This window comes from Dasypus novemcinctus, chromosome 3 (assembly GCF_030445035.2).
Source record: "Dasypus novemcinctus isolate mDasNov1 chromosome 3, mDasNov1.1.hap2, whole genome shotgun sequence".
NCBI lineage: Eukaryota > Metazoa > Chordata > Mammalia > Cingulata > Dasypodidae > Dasypus > Dasypus novemcinctus.
In genome coordinates this window covers 19,143,004-19,157,841 of record NC_080675.1, presented here as the reverse complement: position 1 = coordinate 19,157,841, position 14,838 = coordinate 19,143,004, and the positions used below count along the sequence as shown (strand labels likewise).

Sequence of the window (14,838 nt, the reverse complement as noted above, 5' to 3'; positions counted from 1 at the left end):
GTCACATTATGTTTGCAGTGGTGGCAGCATGATGGATAAAACATAACTTTTAAATTCATGAGGTGTGCATGAAGTGGTTTTATATGACTTCTGCTTCTTTACAAATGCTTTCTTCTTCCTATTCAATATTAGCTGCTTGTAACTTTCAGGGTTTCATTCTTAGCTCTTATTTCTTCCACTTAGGGATAGAAAATGGCAATCCCTTTTAAGGTAAATAGTGCTAGTTGTTAATCACAAAAATGAACTTTGCTGTGTTCTCATTGAGATGCTTAACTGAAAATTAAACCAGCAAATTTAAACCTAGAAGAAACATTATAATCAGTCAGTGCTATGAATTCTATTATTTATGCTTACACCATAGATTAAATTTTCTTTTAAGCTAAATTGCAAAGTTCTTGCACTGAAGTCTGCTACAGACCAAGTTAATAGCAAAACTTGTTGCAATAAATATTAAGTATTCTTTATTTCTCAATGCTTAGTTATTTTTTTTTAACATTTATTTCTCTCTCCTTCCTCCCCACCCCCCACCCCGTCCCAGTTGTCTGTTCTCTGTGTCCATTTGCTACATGTTCCTGTTTTTGTCAGCTTCTGCTGTTGTCAGTGGCACGGGAATCTGTGTTTCTTTTTGTTGTGTCATCTTGCCGCATCAGCTCTCCGTGTGCGCGGTGCCATTCCTGGGCAGGCTGCACTTTTTTTCGCGCTGGGCAGCTCTCCTTACAGGGCGCACTCGTGTGTGGGGCTCCCCTACGCAGGAGACACCCCCACGTGGCATGGCACTCCTTGTGCACATCAGCACTGCACATGGGCCAGCTCCACATGGGTCATGGAGGCCCAGGGTTTGAACCTTGGACCTCCCATGTGGTAGGCGGACGCCCTATCCATTGGGCCAAGTCCGCTTCACTGATGCATTTAGTAGATAGATAGATATAAGAGTCTGTGCCAGGGAAGAGGTCTAGACTGAAGACATATTTGGGAGTTATCCGTTAAGCTGTGAATATGATTGAGAGCATTCACTGAAAAGGTACTTTAAAAAGAAAATGCTAGTGTTAGCCTCTGAACACAGTAGCAGTTTTATCCATGAAATCATATATCAAAAACATTTTATTGAAAAAATTGCCAGCACTGACCCTGGTAAAGAACACAGACCTGGCTTTGATTTTCACTTCATTGAACATGAGCAACTGTAAAATATGAAGAATAATTTGCTCTCTCCAGCCTGCTTATCCAACTTATAATTTTGAGTCTGCTTACAAGTAAATCTTTTTTTTTTCTCTCCCCTTCCCTCCCCCAGTTGTCTGCTCTCTGTGTCCATTCCCTGAGTGTTCTTCTGTGACCGCTTCTATCCTTATCAGCAGCACCAGGAATCTGTGTTTCTTTTTGTTGTGTCATCTTGCTATGTCAGCTCTCCGTGTGTGTGGCACCATTCTTGGGCAGGCTGCACTTTTCTTTCGCGCTGGGCAGCTCTCCTTACCTGGGCGCACTCCCTGAGTGTGGGGCTCCCCTACACGGGGGACACCCCTGCATGGCACAGCACTCCTTACACATATCAGCCGTGCACATGGGCCAGCTCCACACGGGTCAAGGAGGCCTGGGGTTTGAACCGCGAACCTCCCATGTGGTAGGCAGACACCCTAATCATTGGGCCAAGTCCGCTTCCCCTACAAGCAAATCTTTTTGCAACGCCTATCGTTTTGACAAAAATACCTTTAAAAGATGAATTTCCCTTGTATATTTATATAGTTTATAAATTAAAACCTATTAATATCTTTTCTCTAGTAATCCTAAATTCTTTAAAACAATAAAATATATCAAAATTGTTACTTTTGCTTTAAATAATTTCAGTAATATTTTTATATTATAGAAATTAACCCCAAACTACTCAAGTATTCTTGAAATTGCCTATACTTTTGAGATACTTTCCTTCTATTATACTCTTGACTCACATGCTACCACATTCAGGACCCCTCCTAAGCCTCCAGTCTTCATCCTATACCCCTCACGGAGTTGTTACTTTATCATTGTTCCCATACCACTCACACATCTACTAGGGTAGCCCTCATTATATGTCATTAAGATTAATTGCAAACATCAATGTGAGCCACATTTCTGAATCTGTGAAACATTTAAAGTAGGATAAAACAGTGATAAAATAAAGAGCTGTCATTTCTTTTATAAAATATTACTTGAAATTATTTTGCAAAACAAATGTTAATCAAATTTAAAAATAATTTGTGCCCATTCTATTCTGCAACTGAAATGATTCCTCAATTTTCTGACAATTGGAAAATCTTTGTACCCCATTTCTTCTGACATTATCCCTGAAAATTATTTAGTATTAGGTTCTGATTGTAAAATTGGATACATGTTTTTAACATAAAAACTGGTGAATATGTAAACTATGCACTGATTATCACCTGTAAATAAATTATTATATCACAGGCACAGTTTATAACACATCATATTTGAACTGTCAGATTACCGCAAGAATTTTATTCCATTGGCACATATTGGTGAACACTTTTCTGATCTCAGAACTTTACAGTGACCTGCTATTCAAGTTTACCAATGTGTTATGGTAATTTTTCTATGCAGATTATATCCTTCCAAACTTTTTCATATTTATAACCAAAGGAAACACACAATCTCAAAAAGCAGATTGGAGAGTGCCTGTAGCTTAGTGGTTGCTCACTGGCTTCCCACGTACAAGGTCCCAGGTTCAATTCCTGGCCCCGGCACTTCCAAAAAGAAAGAAACAGATTGGTACAGTTGATTTCATACTATGTTCTTTTGGTTTCCAAGGACACAAAAAGTTGGTAGGGATTCCAAGACCTGAAAATACAGAAAAGTTTCATGCTTTCTAATGAATTCAGAAGAAATTTTTCCAGCCCATTCCAGATGGATGAGAGTATATTTCTATTTTCAAAGACTATCTTTAGTGTTTCATTTTGTTTATTAAATAACCATTACTGCTAAGAATTTCCTTACAGGCAATCCAGTGCCTTATGCTCTCATCTCATTTTATATTGGTCCTCTAGGCATAAATAATTCCTACAATTATTATTTTATAGTCCTTTAGGAGTTTTTAGGTTGTACATGGAAATATCTTCCCAGAAAGCTAAGTTATTCTGGTATATAAGCTGGTGAGTGAGTATAGTTTGGGAACACTTCCTAAAACTAATGTATTGAAGTCATTTACCAAATAGTGCTTTAGTGCCTCACAATTTAATACAGAAATACCTAATTGCTCTGAGGGATTTGTCTGGTGATGAGAGAGGATTAGATAGCAGTTGGAAAGGAAATAGTGTGACTTGAGTTATTTCAGGTTATAGTTACAATATCCAGTAATCTGCAATTTCGTTACTGAAACTAGTACATAGCTTAGCTGACTTTTTCACTACAAAGGAGTTAAAATCAGTTCAATATTCCTAATGCTGCAAAAAAATCTAAAATTATATCATTTTCAAATAAGTATTTTTTTAAATAGATAGTATGATGTATTACTGAAGAGCAAACACACCTGGGTTCAAATATGTGAGACCCTGTGCCTTAGTTTCTTCACCTATAAAAGAGATAATTGTACAACCATCCAGAAGTTGATGTTAGGCTTAAATGAGTTAATATCTGTCAGAACATACCTTGCACATCATAAGTACTCCATACATATTAGTAGCAGTGATAGAAGTTCTTATTTTACCTCTTTTATCCAACTTAGTGGCAAAAAACAGTACCGCACACACAGGAAACATTATGCTTTTACCTTATTCATTGTATTCACCCTCCTCTCCGCACTCCCCCCGCCCCCCATGAGTTTGTAGGACAGATTCAACTGGCTAATAAACCTGAGCCACAACCCTCAATTTCTGGTCTATTTAACTTCCCCTCTAATAAATAAAAGTGCCTCTCAGTTTTATAAAGGATATACAGGTACCCATAAAGTCTGGAATCATGAGAGAGGCAACATGGGCATCATCAATCTGTAAAATAATAAAATATTACCTGACTTTATGGACACCCTGTAAAAATGGTTCTCTTAAGATTAAAAAAAACCAGAGCAGTCCAAAATACCCCCCTTTTCAATGTTTTACCCCTTTATGAGGAGAAGGTGGGAAACATAGATGAAATTTTTATGGAATGAGTATTTCTTTATTATGTTTAAAATATCAGTTACTTAGATCAGGGTTCCATACTTTATGAGGAGCAGTTCCTTTTTATTTCTTCAAAACCTTAAAGTCCCAGAGAAACTGCTGATGCTGAAGTCTCCTATAATGACAAGATGGGAAGGTGAGGAAATGGGCTGCCAACAGTGGCTGAAAAAGGGAATGGTGCTCACAACTGGTTTGGAAACTTCCAGATAAAACTGAACTCTATCAGTAGATCTCAGTATACAAGTTCAAGACCCCAAATATAAATCTATGTTATTAATCATTTTTTTAGTGTGAGAAAGGAATACAATTGCTATTATAATTATATTCTTATGTCTCAATATTCCAAAAACTTGATCAGAATGTCATATAATACGGTACCATCTGTAGAAACATGTAAGTTAATTTTGTAGACCCCCGAGGCAACCATTTTTGGGTGTATAATCTGGAGATCCCCAATTATAAGAATTTGTAAATGCAATTGATAACTATCAAACCAAATGTTCTTAGCCTTCAGGGGAGCCACAAGACAAGGAAGATGTGTTAATAAAAGAAGTGAATGAGTTTCCGTCCTTTGCAAGGTCACCAGTGTTTTCTCCAGAGAGACTACACCTAGGTCTATCTAAATCCGATAAAGTCCTCACGAATGGTATCGAGAAGAACTCCAGTTCCTCCCTCTCCAGTATGGATTACACAGGCTCTGGACCTAGAAAACCATGCTCTGGAACCGCATATGGCAAAGGGCCCAAGAGCACATTTGCAAATTCCAACCGGTTTCAGTTAGTAATTTCAAAAGCACCCAGTGGGGATCTTTTGGATAAGCATTCTGAACTCTTTTCTAACAAACAATTGCCATTTACGCCACGCACTTTAAAAACAGAAGCAAAATCTTTCCTGTCTCAGTATCGATATTATACACCTGCCAAAAGAAGAAAGGATTTTACAGACCAGCGGATAGAAGCTGAAACCCAAACCGAATTGAGCAGGTATGGCACATCAATGGCTGGTAGTAAATCCTTTAGGATGTTGTAAAACTTAAATAGTATTCCTTATTTTGTATCATGTACCTTATGTGCCAGATTTAAGGTCTGGCAGTGCCCTTTTGATTGTAATGAGATTAATGTGACTCTTCCTTTTGTGTGCACCTTTAAAACCATAAGAATAATGAATGCAAAAATAAACCAGTTAGCTATTAAACTTGTCAAGTTCTTTCTAAAAATGAGTGCCACTTATTTTAATGTATTGTGTCAAATATGGTACTAGATCTTGTATATATTTTTATATATTATTTTTCAGAGCATCCTTAAAATGTCACCAGACAGCATTTGTGTAAATATGTCTATTGAGTTACGTTAAAAATAATAAAACAATGGGCTAGTGAGGGGAAAAAACTTTTTACCCACCTACCTTAGGACCCCCTTTCCTGCTGCTATTCTGCCCCAGTTTTGTATAACAACTCCCTGGGAATTACTTAGACAATGAGGTAATTTCCAGAAATGCCTGGCATACAATAATGTTCAGTAAGAGAATGCCAAATGAATAAACAAACAAATCCGGTATTGTTGTACCTGATTTGTGATTGTTTTTCCTAGGGTTACATGAAGAAATACTTATTTGGTAGTAGGTAATAGAGATTAAAAAAAAAAATTGAGGAACATTCCTTTCTCTGAATATAAATATAGCTATTGATAAAAGATAAGTAATATCAGATGAGTTTACATACATTTAATTGAAGAATTAAAAATTGAATTTAGGATAGAACTTGTCAAGTGGGGAAGAGATGAGGAAAACAGGTATATCATATCCTTTTCTGATTATATTTATGATTGCTTGTGAGGAGAATATTCCCCATTTTCCCAGTCCTGTTCATCCAGCTGAAAGCTTCCTGGCACTCAACAAGGCAAAAGAGGTATACAAAATCCAAATCATTTCTATTTCCTGATTTTATTATTGGAAATTATAAGATTTTATAAGAATAGATGGATCTTAGTTTCATGTTTGTTTATTTTTTCTAGACAGTAAAGCTCATCACACTGTTTATATTTTGAAGGCTTAACAGTAATCTCTTTTAAAATATTACAGCTTTGAATCTGGTTTTGAGACAGCTGAGACTAAGAATTTGGCAGATTCTGAAAGGAACATAAAGCAGGTAATAAAAATGAGATCTTTTTCTGTCACCACGTTTGAATTACAGATGTTTTAACTTAAATATGTATAGCTACTTGGAGTCAATGTTTTTGTATAATTATGAGGACTGTAAAGAATAATCTTGGTGGCACTTGTATGTGATGTCGGCAGTCTACAGAAGTTTGCATACTTACAAATGGTGATAGCACTCTGCATGGCCACATCAGTCCTGCCCCATCTGGGAAATCTCATAGCATCTTGTCTGGATGGTTGATTGGCTGACTGGGTAGATGGATGAATGAATAAAACACGTAAGTATTGTTTTCAGAGATGAAGACTTCATCAGTAAAGGTGCCAGCATAGTCGTGCAGAAGTTCCTTGAGTTTTTATGCCCGTATTCTTTTAAAGAATTACCATTGATTATATTATTGAAGATTATACATTTTACAAGAATAAATGAATATCATTCTCATATATGCTTTTTTTCTAGACAATAAAGCTCTTAATTACAGTATTTATATTTTGAAAGATTAGCAGTCATTTCCTTTAAAATATTAGAGCTTTAAATCTGATTTCAAGACAAACTGACTTTTTTAAATTTGGGGGCTATTACTTATACACTATGTCCTAACTTAATTGTTTGTAAAAGTGGTTTATCTATTAAAATTTCAAGCACAGACCTAAAGACTAAAATATACCCCCATTCAACTTCCTTCTTCCCTTCTGAAATGAGTAGATGATTGTAGTTTTACATCTCAATACCTACTAAGAACCAAGGGCAAATTGCATATCTTCTGAGAACTGAGTTTCCTCCATCTAGAAAAACTTCCTAGTCATTGGGAAGAATAAATGATATCAATAAAGTGGTTAACCTGGTAAGTGTTCAATAAATGATCGCTATTACTAGCTTGAGCATTAGCTCTGTAGATAAAGAAATAAACTGAGAAGTCCATTTTTATTACATTGTACTCCAGATGTTTACCCTAACCCTGCAAGAAAATGGTGTGTCCCCATGCTCACAATCAGTAGATACCATGGGAAGCCAGTAGAGTGTTAGCTGTAATGGACCCACATTTTAACTGCACTTTTAAACCTAAAGCACTGTACATAAGCTGCCAGTGTAAAGATGAAGTCTAATAATGTAAGTAAATGCTTGGCACAGTTTGTGGCACACAGGAAGGATTCTGTAAAAATAAGCTGCCGTTTTGTTTGTTAGTTATTCATGTTGCCGCTGCTACCACTACTTCTACATATTTGACATGTTGGCATTTGAAACAGATGGGCCATTTGAATTTCTAATGGAATTTTTTTTCAAATGTACTTAAATCTTGCAAATTTGCTTGATCTTTATGTTTATTTGTGGTGATTTTTAATATCATTTAAAATGTCTCTTCATTAAAATACAAGAAATAATAAGTTGTTTTATCTTTAAACAAGTTTTTTTTTTTAAGTGGTGATAGAAAAATTATTCTAAAACACCCTTTATTGTAATAGTATCAGTTGTTTTTTTTTTCTTTTTTCTTTCTTTTCCTTTTCCTTTTTCTTTTTTTTTTTTTTTTTTTTTTAGGTACTGGGGGCCAGGGATTGAACCCAGGACTTCATATGTGGGAAGCTGGTGCTCAACCACTGAGCCACATTGGCTTCCCTGAGTTGGCTTTTTTGTTTGTTTTGCTTGTTCATTTTTGTTTTTCCAGGAGGCACTGGGAACCAAACATGGGACCTCCCTTGTGGGAGGTGGGAGCTCAACTGCTTGAGCCACATCCACTCCCTTTCAGTTACTTTTAACTCCTGGAGATCTCTGTTCTCTTTCCTTAACTGTTTACAATTTGTTGTGGTTTTCTTTTTTCCTTCCCCTCCCGCTCCCCCACCCTGCTGTTTTTGCTGTCTGTGTCCATTCGCTGTGTGATCTTCCCATATGGTGGGCGGAGGCCTTATCACATGAACCACATCTACTTGCCTGTGTTTTTAATTTCTGCTTTCATAATGTCTTTTTGAAGCAAAATATTTATTTTTCTTATTGTATCCCTAGGCACCTAAATGTATAACATGTGGTACCAAAGAAAAAATAACCTCTTTACAAGAGTCTGACTTGACATGGGACAAGATTAAAGATGGAGACCTTCAGCATTCCTCCCCAAGGTAAACACTTTGGGAAAAATCATTTCAACCATCTTAATTAATTGCTTTCTTATATAATAGACGCAATAGTATTGGCAACATAAGTACTATTTTAATTATATGCTTTAATATTCCATTTTGATACCATGCAATTCAATGGCAGTGTTAGTTTTACTGAGGAAAATTTTATAAAGTAAGTGCTCAATAAACATTCACATGACTCAATCATGCTCATCCATTAACAGAGGAAACATAGATAACACTAGCTTGTATTATTTGCAATTGCTATTCATATAAAGGATTTTTCCCAAGACAAGTCCTCTGGCAGTGATGCTAACCAGTTTACCTGGCACATAGAATATTGAAGAACCTTACCATTTCCTTACCATTTGAGGAGTCATAATTTATGATGTTGAATATTTACCATATGGTAGTGTTCGATCTATCCATGCTATGTGGAGGCACTTTTATAATTCTGGCTTCTGTACCTAAACAAAAATGATCAGTTAACAGGCGGTAAAGAACCTAAAAGAAGATAGTTTCATCTATCAAAATACATTTCAAGTGTCAGGAATTGGCTGTGAGATGAAGGGGGCAGCAGAAAGGAAAGACTAGGGTTTAGAAAGAGTGAGAATGAGGTGTTAGGTAGCAGTCAGAAGGCAAGTACATGCAACTCCCTGGGCCCAGCCCCTCCTTCAGGCCTTTTCTAGGGAGACCTCACCTGTAAGGCCACATGGGAGGTCATTGCTAAACCTCTCTGTCCTCGAAATCCGTAGACTTCAGTGTTCATAAGCTCCTCTTGAGCTAGTCTTCAATGACTATAAAGAATGACCAAAAGAAAGAAATATTCATCATTTTTAGTAGTTTCCAAAAGTCAAGTGAAATATTATAATTAAGTATACCTGAACAAAAAGTTTGGAGTTGACTAATGGTGACAAACCTGAATCAAACAAATTTTACCATAATGACCCAACTTACAAAAAATTTCCAGAGGGAAATACCTGTTTCCAGCATTTTTTATATGTTAACCTTAGTCAAACTGTTATTGTTTATACTGGAGAAGTGACAGTGTAGTTTTTTTTAAAAAAAGGATTATGAATTTGTATGTAGAAGACTAAAAAAATCTACCTTTGCTATTTTTAGTAAGTAATCTTGTAGTTATTTACTTTTTTTTTTTTAAGATTTATTTTTTTATTTAATTCCCCTCCCCTCCCCTGGTTGTCTGTTTTCTGTGTCTTTTTGCTGCGTCTTGTTTCTTTGTCCGCTTCTGTTGTCGTCAGCGGCACAGGAAGTGTGGGCGGCGCCATTCCTCAGCAGGCTGCACTTTCTTTCGCGCTGGGCGCCTCTCCTTACGGGTGCACTCCTTGCGCGTGGGGCTCCCCTTCGTGGGGGACACCCCTGCGTGGCAGGGCACTCCTTTGCGCGCATCAGCACTGCGCATGGGCCAGCTCCACACGGGTCAAGGAGGCCCGGGGTTTGAACCGTGGGCCTCCCATGTGGTAGACAGACGCCCTAACCACTGGGCCAAAGTCCGTTTCCCGTTATTTACTTTTAGTAATGTGTAACCTTTTAATAAGTATCATTTGACCTTGGCAAGTTCCTTAGCCTCGCTGACCTTCAATGTATTCATTAGTAAATGGGAAAAATAATACCTACCCAACATACCTAGCAGGGCTGTTTTCTGACAGAGTTGTTCTGAAGATAAATTAAATCATGGGTATGAAACAGCTTACTAAATTCTAAAATGTGCTATTACTGATTTTCATTTGAAACCAACCATTGTTTTACTCTCACATATTTTAATTTTCTCTTCTCAGGACATTATCTCAGTATTCCCTGCAGCCTGCTTCAAGGAGAAAAATCCATTCTGAGTAAGACCTTTCCTATCTCCTCGTTTTACCTGGTGGGAATTAAGGATTAAGAATCCCATAAACGATTATTAAATAAGTCAGGATTGATCACTAACCTCTCTGACAGCCATCTTTTGGGAAAAGGACCAGAATTTTCTGAAATAATTATTGATCACTTCATTTTTATTCACAGAAGTTTGTCCCTAAGTTAATAATACCTGATTTTTAAAATAATTAGTACCATAACCCTTGTTTATTTTTATAAATAAAAATAATAAAGAAGAGTTTTAGAAAAATACAGACTTTTGGGAGCTCAGGGTACTCTTCCTAGAGATTTCTAAACTTACCAGTTCTTTGCAGATGTTATACCTCTAGGTTTCAATGTTGTTTAATTAAGCTATATTTTTTTCAGGGAAAATCATCCATTTTATAGACTTTCATTTATTCCCAAACTTGCTGCTTAAATATTAAAGCCTGTGAATCATTTTGAAAGTGAAACTTTTTATTTGATACTTAATCTATTATCTGATTTGCTTATTATTAACTCCTCACCTTATATTTATTCAGTAGTTGAATAGGTACTTGTTGTTTACATTTTCCATTCACTAATTTCAAATCATTAAAATCACACTTATAATAATATTCTAATTTTTAGTAACTACTAAAAGATAGCTCTCTCATAGGATAATGTAATATAGAAATGTACCCGAGTAATTGAAAATTAACATTATCATTATATACACACAAATACTTCCATTTGAAGTTTTTTCCTCCTGTCTAGACATCTTGAGGAAAAAATTAAATTTTTGCCCTCAATAAATTTCCCAACCTTAAAACAAGATCCTGCTTTCTGAGCAACCTTTCTTTTCTCCCCTTTCTGCAAGTGCCATGGAGAATGGCTCTTGCCTCTGCTTGCTAGAAATAGTCAGGAGCCAGGAGAAATTTAAAATGCTAATCGGGAACATTTGCTCCAAAGGAATCACATTTGATTGCTCTCTTGCCCTTGGTTGCTCTGCTTGTTTTGTTTTCTTTAATCCCTGTATAATATTTACTGCAATAGATGTTGCAAACATATATGATACTGTTAGGTAATATTTTCTCATTTTTAATAAATATCCTTGCATAATTTGAGAAGGTAGACATGTTCATTTTCATAATATTCACCTTAATGACATGAAATAAAAATGTATTATAATAGTAAAGATCAATGTTTCCAATTAGGTACTCATGTTTCCTATAATCTTCAGAGTCAGCAGTAACTTTTGTGCTACATTTTGCCTTGTCTTCACAGTGAAGAAGAACTGTTGTATCTGAATTTCATTGAAGATATAACAGATGATATTTTGAAACTTGGTTTATTTTCAAACAGGTTAGATATTTTTAATTGTATTTTGGTCTTTGAAGAGGGCATTAAGGGCTCTTCAGATGCTATTTTTTAGACGTTATTTCACGTATTAGATGAGAAATTTATGAGAAATTAAATTGCTTTTTGAAGGGATCATATCCTTGTAATTGATAGCAAATTCTAAAGACTTTTAGTTTGTATTTCTAAGGCAAGTTCACAGTATGAGGAAGTTCAAGAAAAGAATAGAGATTTTATTTATTTAAATATTATCCTAACTTTTGGGTATAACAGACTAATAATATAAGCTAAATTTTTACTCCTTACTTGCAAAGTTCCATAATCCCGTTTTACTATCTGAAACTGTCATGAGAATCAAAAGCATTTTTGTTATACCTGTTACTGATAATAGATCTAGTAATATGAAAATACATTTAAAACTAGTTTGCACACTGTAAGGGAAATGGAAAGATTACAAAACCAGATTAAGTATTTCATTCCTTGAGGAAGCTATATGATCCCGTATCTGGCGTCAACATTTGTACATCTAAATTCCTTGGGCACTGGACCTTACATTGTTATATAGCATAAGATCCTATTCTAGATTCTGTGCTTTCTCTAGCATAATAATATGCCTCATAAAGACATTTCTAATGGGTTATTTCTATCTCCTACATTGTTGTTTTCTTAAAGCAAACATTTTCATTGGGATAAAACAATATATCAAAAAGACCTAAGTTTCTTGGCAATAATTATCTCTTCCATTTTAAAAAGTTGGTTAAAAATGTTTGCATAGAAATCATGTATTTATGCTTAAAAGTTTAAATTTCTCTCAAGATTATAAGACTGTTCATTGCATCATCACTGTAGTGAGTATTGTTCAGCTATTTAAAAAGATGTAGAGGTGATTTTATTGGTACAGAATGATATTCCCAATGTATTGTTGATTAGAAAAAACAAAATAGATAGCCAAACAGTGTATGTGTTGTTTTGATTCTAGTTTTGTTAAATAAATATATATGCATAAATACATGCCTAGGAGTGAATATTCCAAAACATGTTGAGTTGTTATAAAAAGTAGAATAAAAATTTCCTGGGCCTATTAAAAATTGCCTAGTAATTCAGAACTAAAGTAATATTGGCTTATAACTTAATTTAGGATAATAAATAGTAACAGGAAATTAGTTATTTTTCTAGGAACACTACTGATATATTCATGTAATATGAGAGACAAACATGTGTGTTGTTGAAAAAATAAGTTCTTTGGAGCCAGAAACATCCAGGTTGACTTCTTAATGGCTTTAACCTCAGAGGAGAGTTAAATTAAACATCTTAGAGATGTAGCTTTCTCATGTTTAAAATTATTTTTACCTTTCTCTCCCAGTCAATTGTCTAGTATTTAGTGGTGCTTAATAACCGGTAGGTGTTAGGTAGATTTTCCATCAGTGGAATTTCTTTCAAATATATTTTATGAAGTATTGTAAAATAATTCTTTGCTTTATAAGAGAATTTTCCTTAAGGTTCTATACTTTGGGATGTGGATATGTGTGGGTGTATGTGTGTGTAAGAGAGAGACGGAGAATGAGAAAGTGTTTACATACTTCATTTAAAATCATTTTATTCAAAGAAATCTTTCAAAAACATTGACGTCCACTGTAACCTGGACCAAAGGCATAGTGGAAGCCATACCAGCTTCAACAGTACAGAACTTGACGAAACAGGGAAGGATTGGTCTTTAGCTTTGGAGAGAAAAAAAGATTCATCTGAAAAATATTTTCTAGCCTTAAGTAGTTTTTGTTTTTGCTTAGTTATTTTATATTTTATTGACTTCCTGATTTTGAGACATTAATATTCTTATTTATCATTTGTAGGTTTTTAGAACGACTGTTTGAGCGACATGTACTACAAAATAAGCATCATTTGGAGGAGGTTTGTCTTTCCTTAAAACTTCTTTAGAAATAGCCTAATATAGGATATTTATTAATATAGGATATTAACATTTTTCCCTAACCTCAAAGAATGCATTAAAAGCCAGCACTTTTTTTTTCTTTGCCCTCCTTTGTTTTGGGTGGGGGTAGTAGAAGAGGGTTTATTAGTCCTGCTGAGATTAGCAGCAATGCAAACAAAAGTAATTCAGTCTAAATTAATGTAATTGTTCTCTTCTTTTTCTTAAATCTAGGGAAAAATGCGTCATCTGCTGCATGTCCTAAAGGCAGACTTAGGCTGTACACCCAGGGAAAACTCAGCATCAGTAAATCTAGATGATGTTGATACTTGGAATCTATTTGATTTTGAAAAAGCTGAGAATTCAGAACAAAATGAATTTCCAAATGAAAGGGATGCATTAATTCAACAAGAACGTCGAGAATACCAAAAGGCTTTGGATATGTTATTGTCTGCACAAAAGGATGAAAATGAGATATGTTGTTCATCAAATGAATTTTTCCTGCCCATCCATAAAACAAAGCATTCAGAAGAGGTTCTAATTGAACACGTGAATGATGAAACAAACTTTGAGCCTTCAGCATGGTTTGAAAAAAATCAGAATGTTTCAGATAGCTTAACAGACCCAGAAACATCTGTGAATGTCATTGAAGTTGATAGTGACATTGAAAAGGTTGAGACGTCAATTGAATTAGTTCGTATTAACTCAGCTCTCTCCCAGGCTGATCAGTATTCCGGTGTCAAAAGTGACAATAATCATGACGCAGAAGAGCCAACTCTTAAAATCATGGACCTGAGCATTGAGGACTGCCCTTTGGATGTTTGATCTTCGTTAATAAATATCTCAAATGACAAGTAATTCAATATTCCTTTTCCTTTTTTTTTTCTTTTATATATTAGGGTTTTGGTAATCATTTCTATGCTGTATAATAAATTACCACGAAGTTAGTAGCTTCATACAACACACATTTATTATTTACCCCACAGTTTCTGTGCTTCAGGAGTCTAAGCATGGCTTAGTTGGGACCTCTGCTCTGGGTCTCACAAGTCTGCAACCAAGGTGTTGGTCAGGGCTGTGGTCTCATCTGGAGGCTCGCCTGGGAGAGAATCTGCTTCAAAACTCTTGCAGGGGAGCAGGTGTAGCTCTGTGGTTGCCTGCCTGCTTCCCATGTACGAGGTCCTAGGTTCAATCCCCAGTACCTCCTAAAAAAAAAAAAACTTTCAGGTTGTTGGCAGAATTCATTTCCTTGTGGCTACCAATCTCTGAAGGCTTCTGTTTCTTGCTGGCCAGAGGCCAGAGGCCACCCTCACCTCC

At 35.6% G+C, this 14,838-nt stretch overlaps 1 protein-coding gene across 3 annotated transcripts in view; it reads left to right on the top strand.

Moving 5' to 3' along the window:
• Positions 1-14,382, top strand: part of SPATA7 (spermatogenesis associated 7) — a 39,668-nt gene extending 25,286 nt beyond the window's left edge. For all 3 annotated transcript variants that reach the window (XM_058292680.1, XM_058292679.1, XM_071213738.1), the window contains 7 exons: positions 4,653-5,128; positions 6,225-6,291; positions 8,299-8,408; positions 10,205-10,258; positions 11,529-11,606; positions 13,451-13,508; positions 13,759-14,382. In XM_058292680.1, the coding sequence (XP_058148663.1) occupies positions 4,653-5,128; positions 6,225-6,291; positions 8,299-8,408; positions 10,205-10,258; positions 11,529-11,606; positions 13,451-13,508; positions 13,759-14,349 (1,434 nt within the window). In that variant the 3' untranslated portion in view covers positions 14,350-14,382. The remainder of the gene's footprint in view (positions 1-4,652; positions 5,129-6,224; positions 6,292-8,298; positions 8,409-10,204; positions 10,259-11,528; positions 11,607-13,450; positions 13,509-13,758) is intronic.
• Positions 14,383-14,838: the final 456 nt, after the last annotated feature.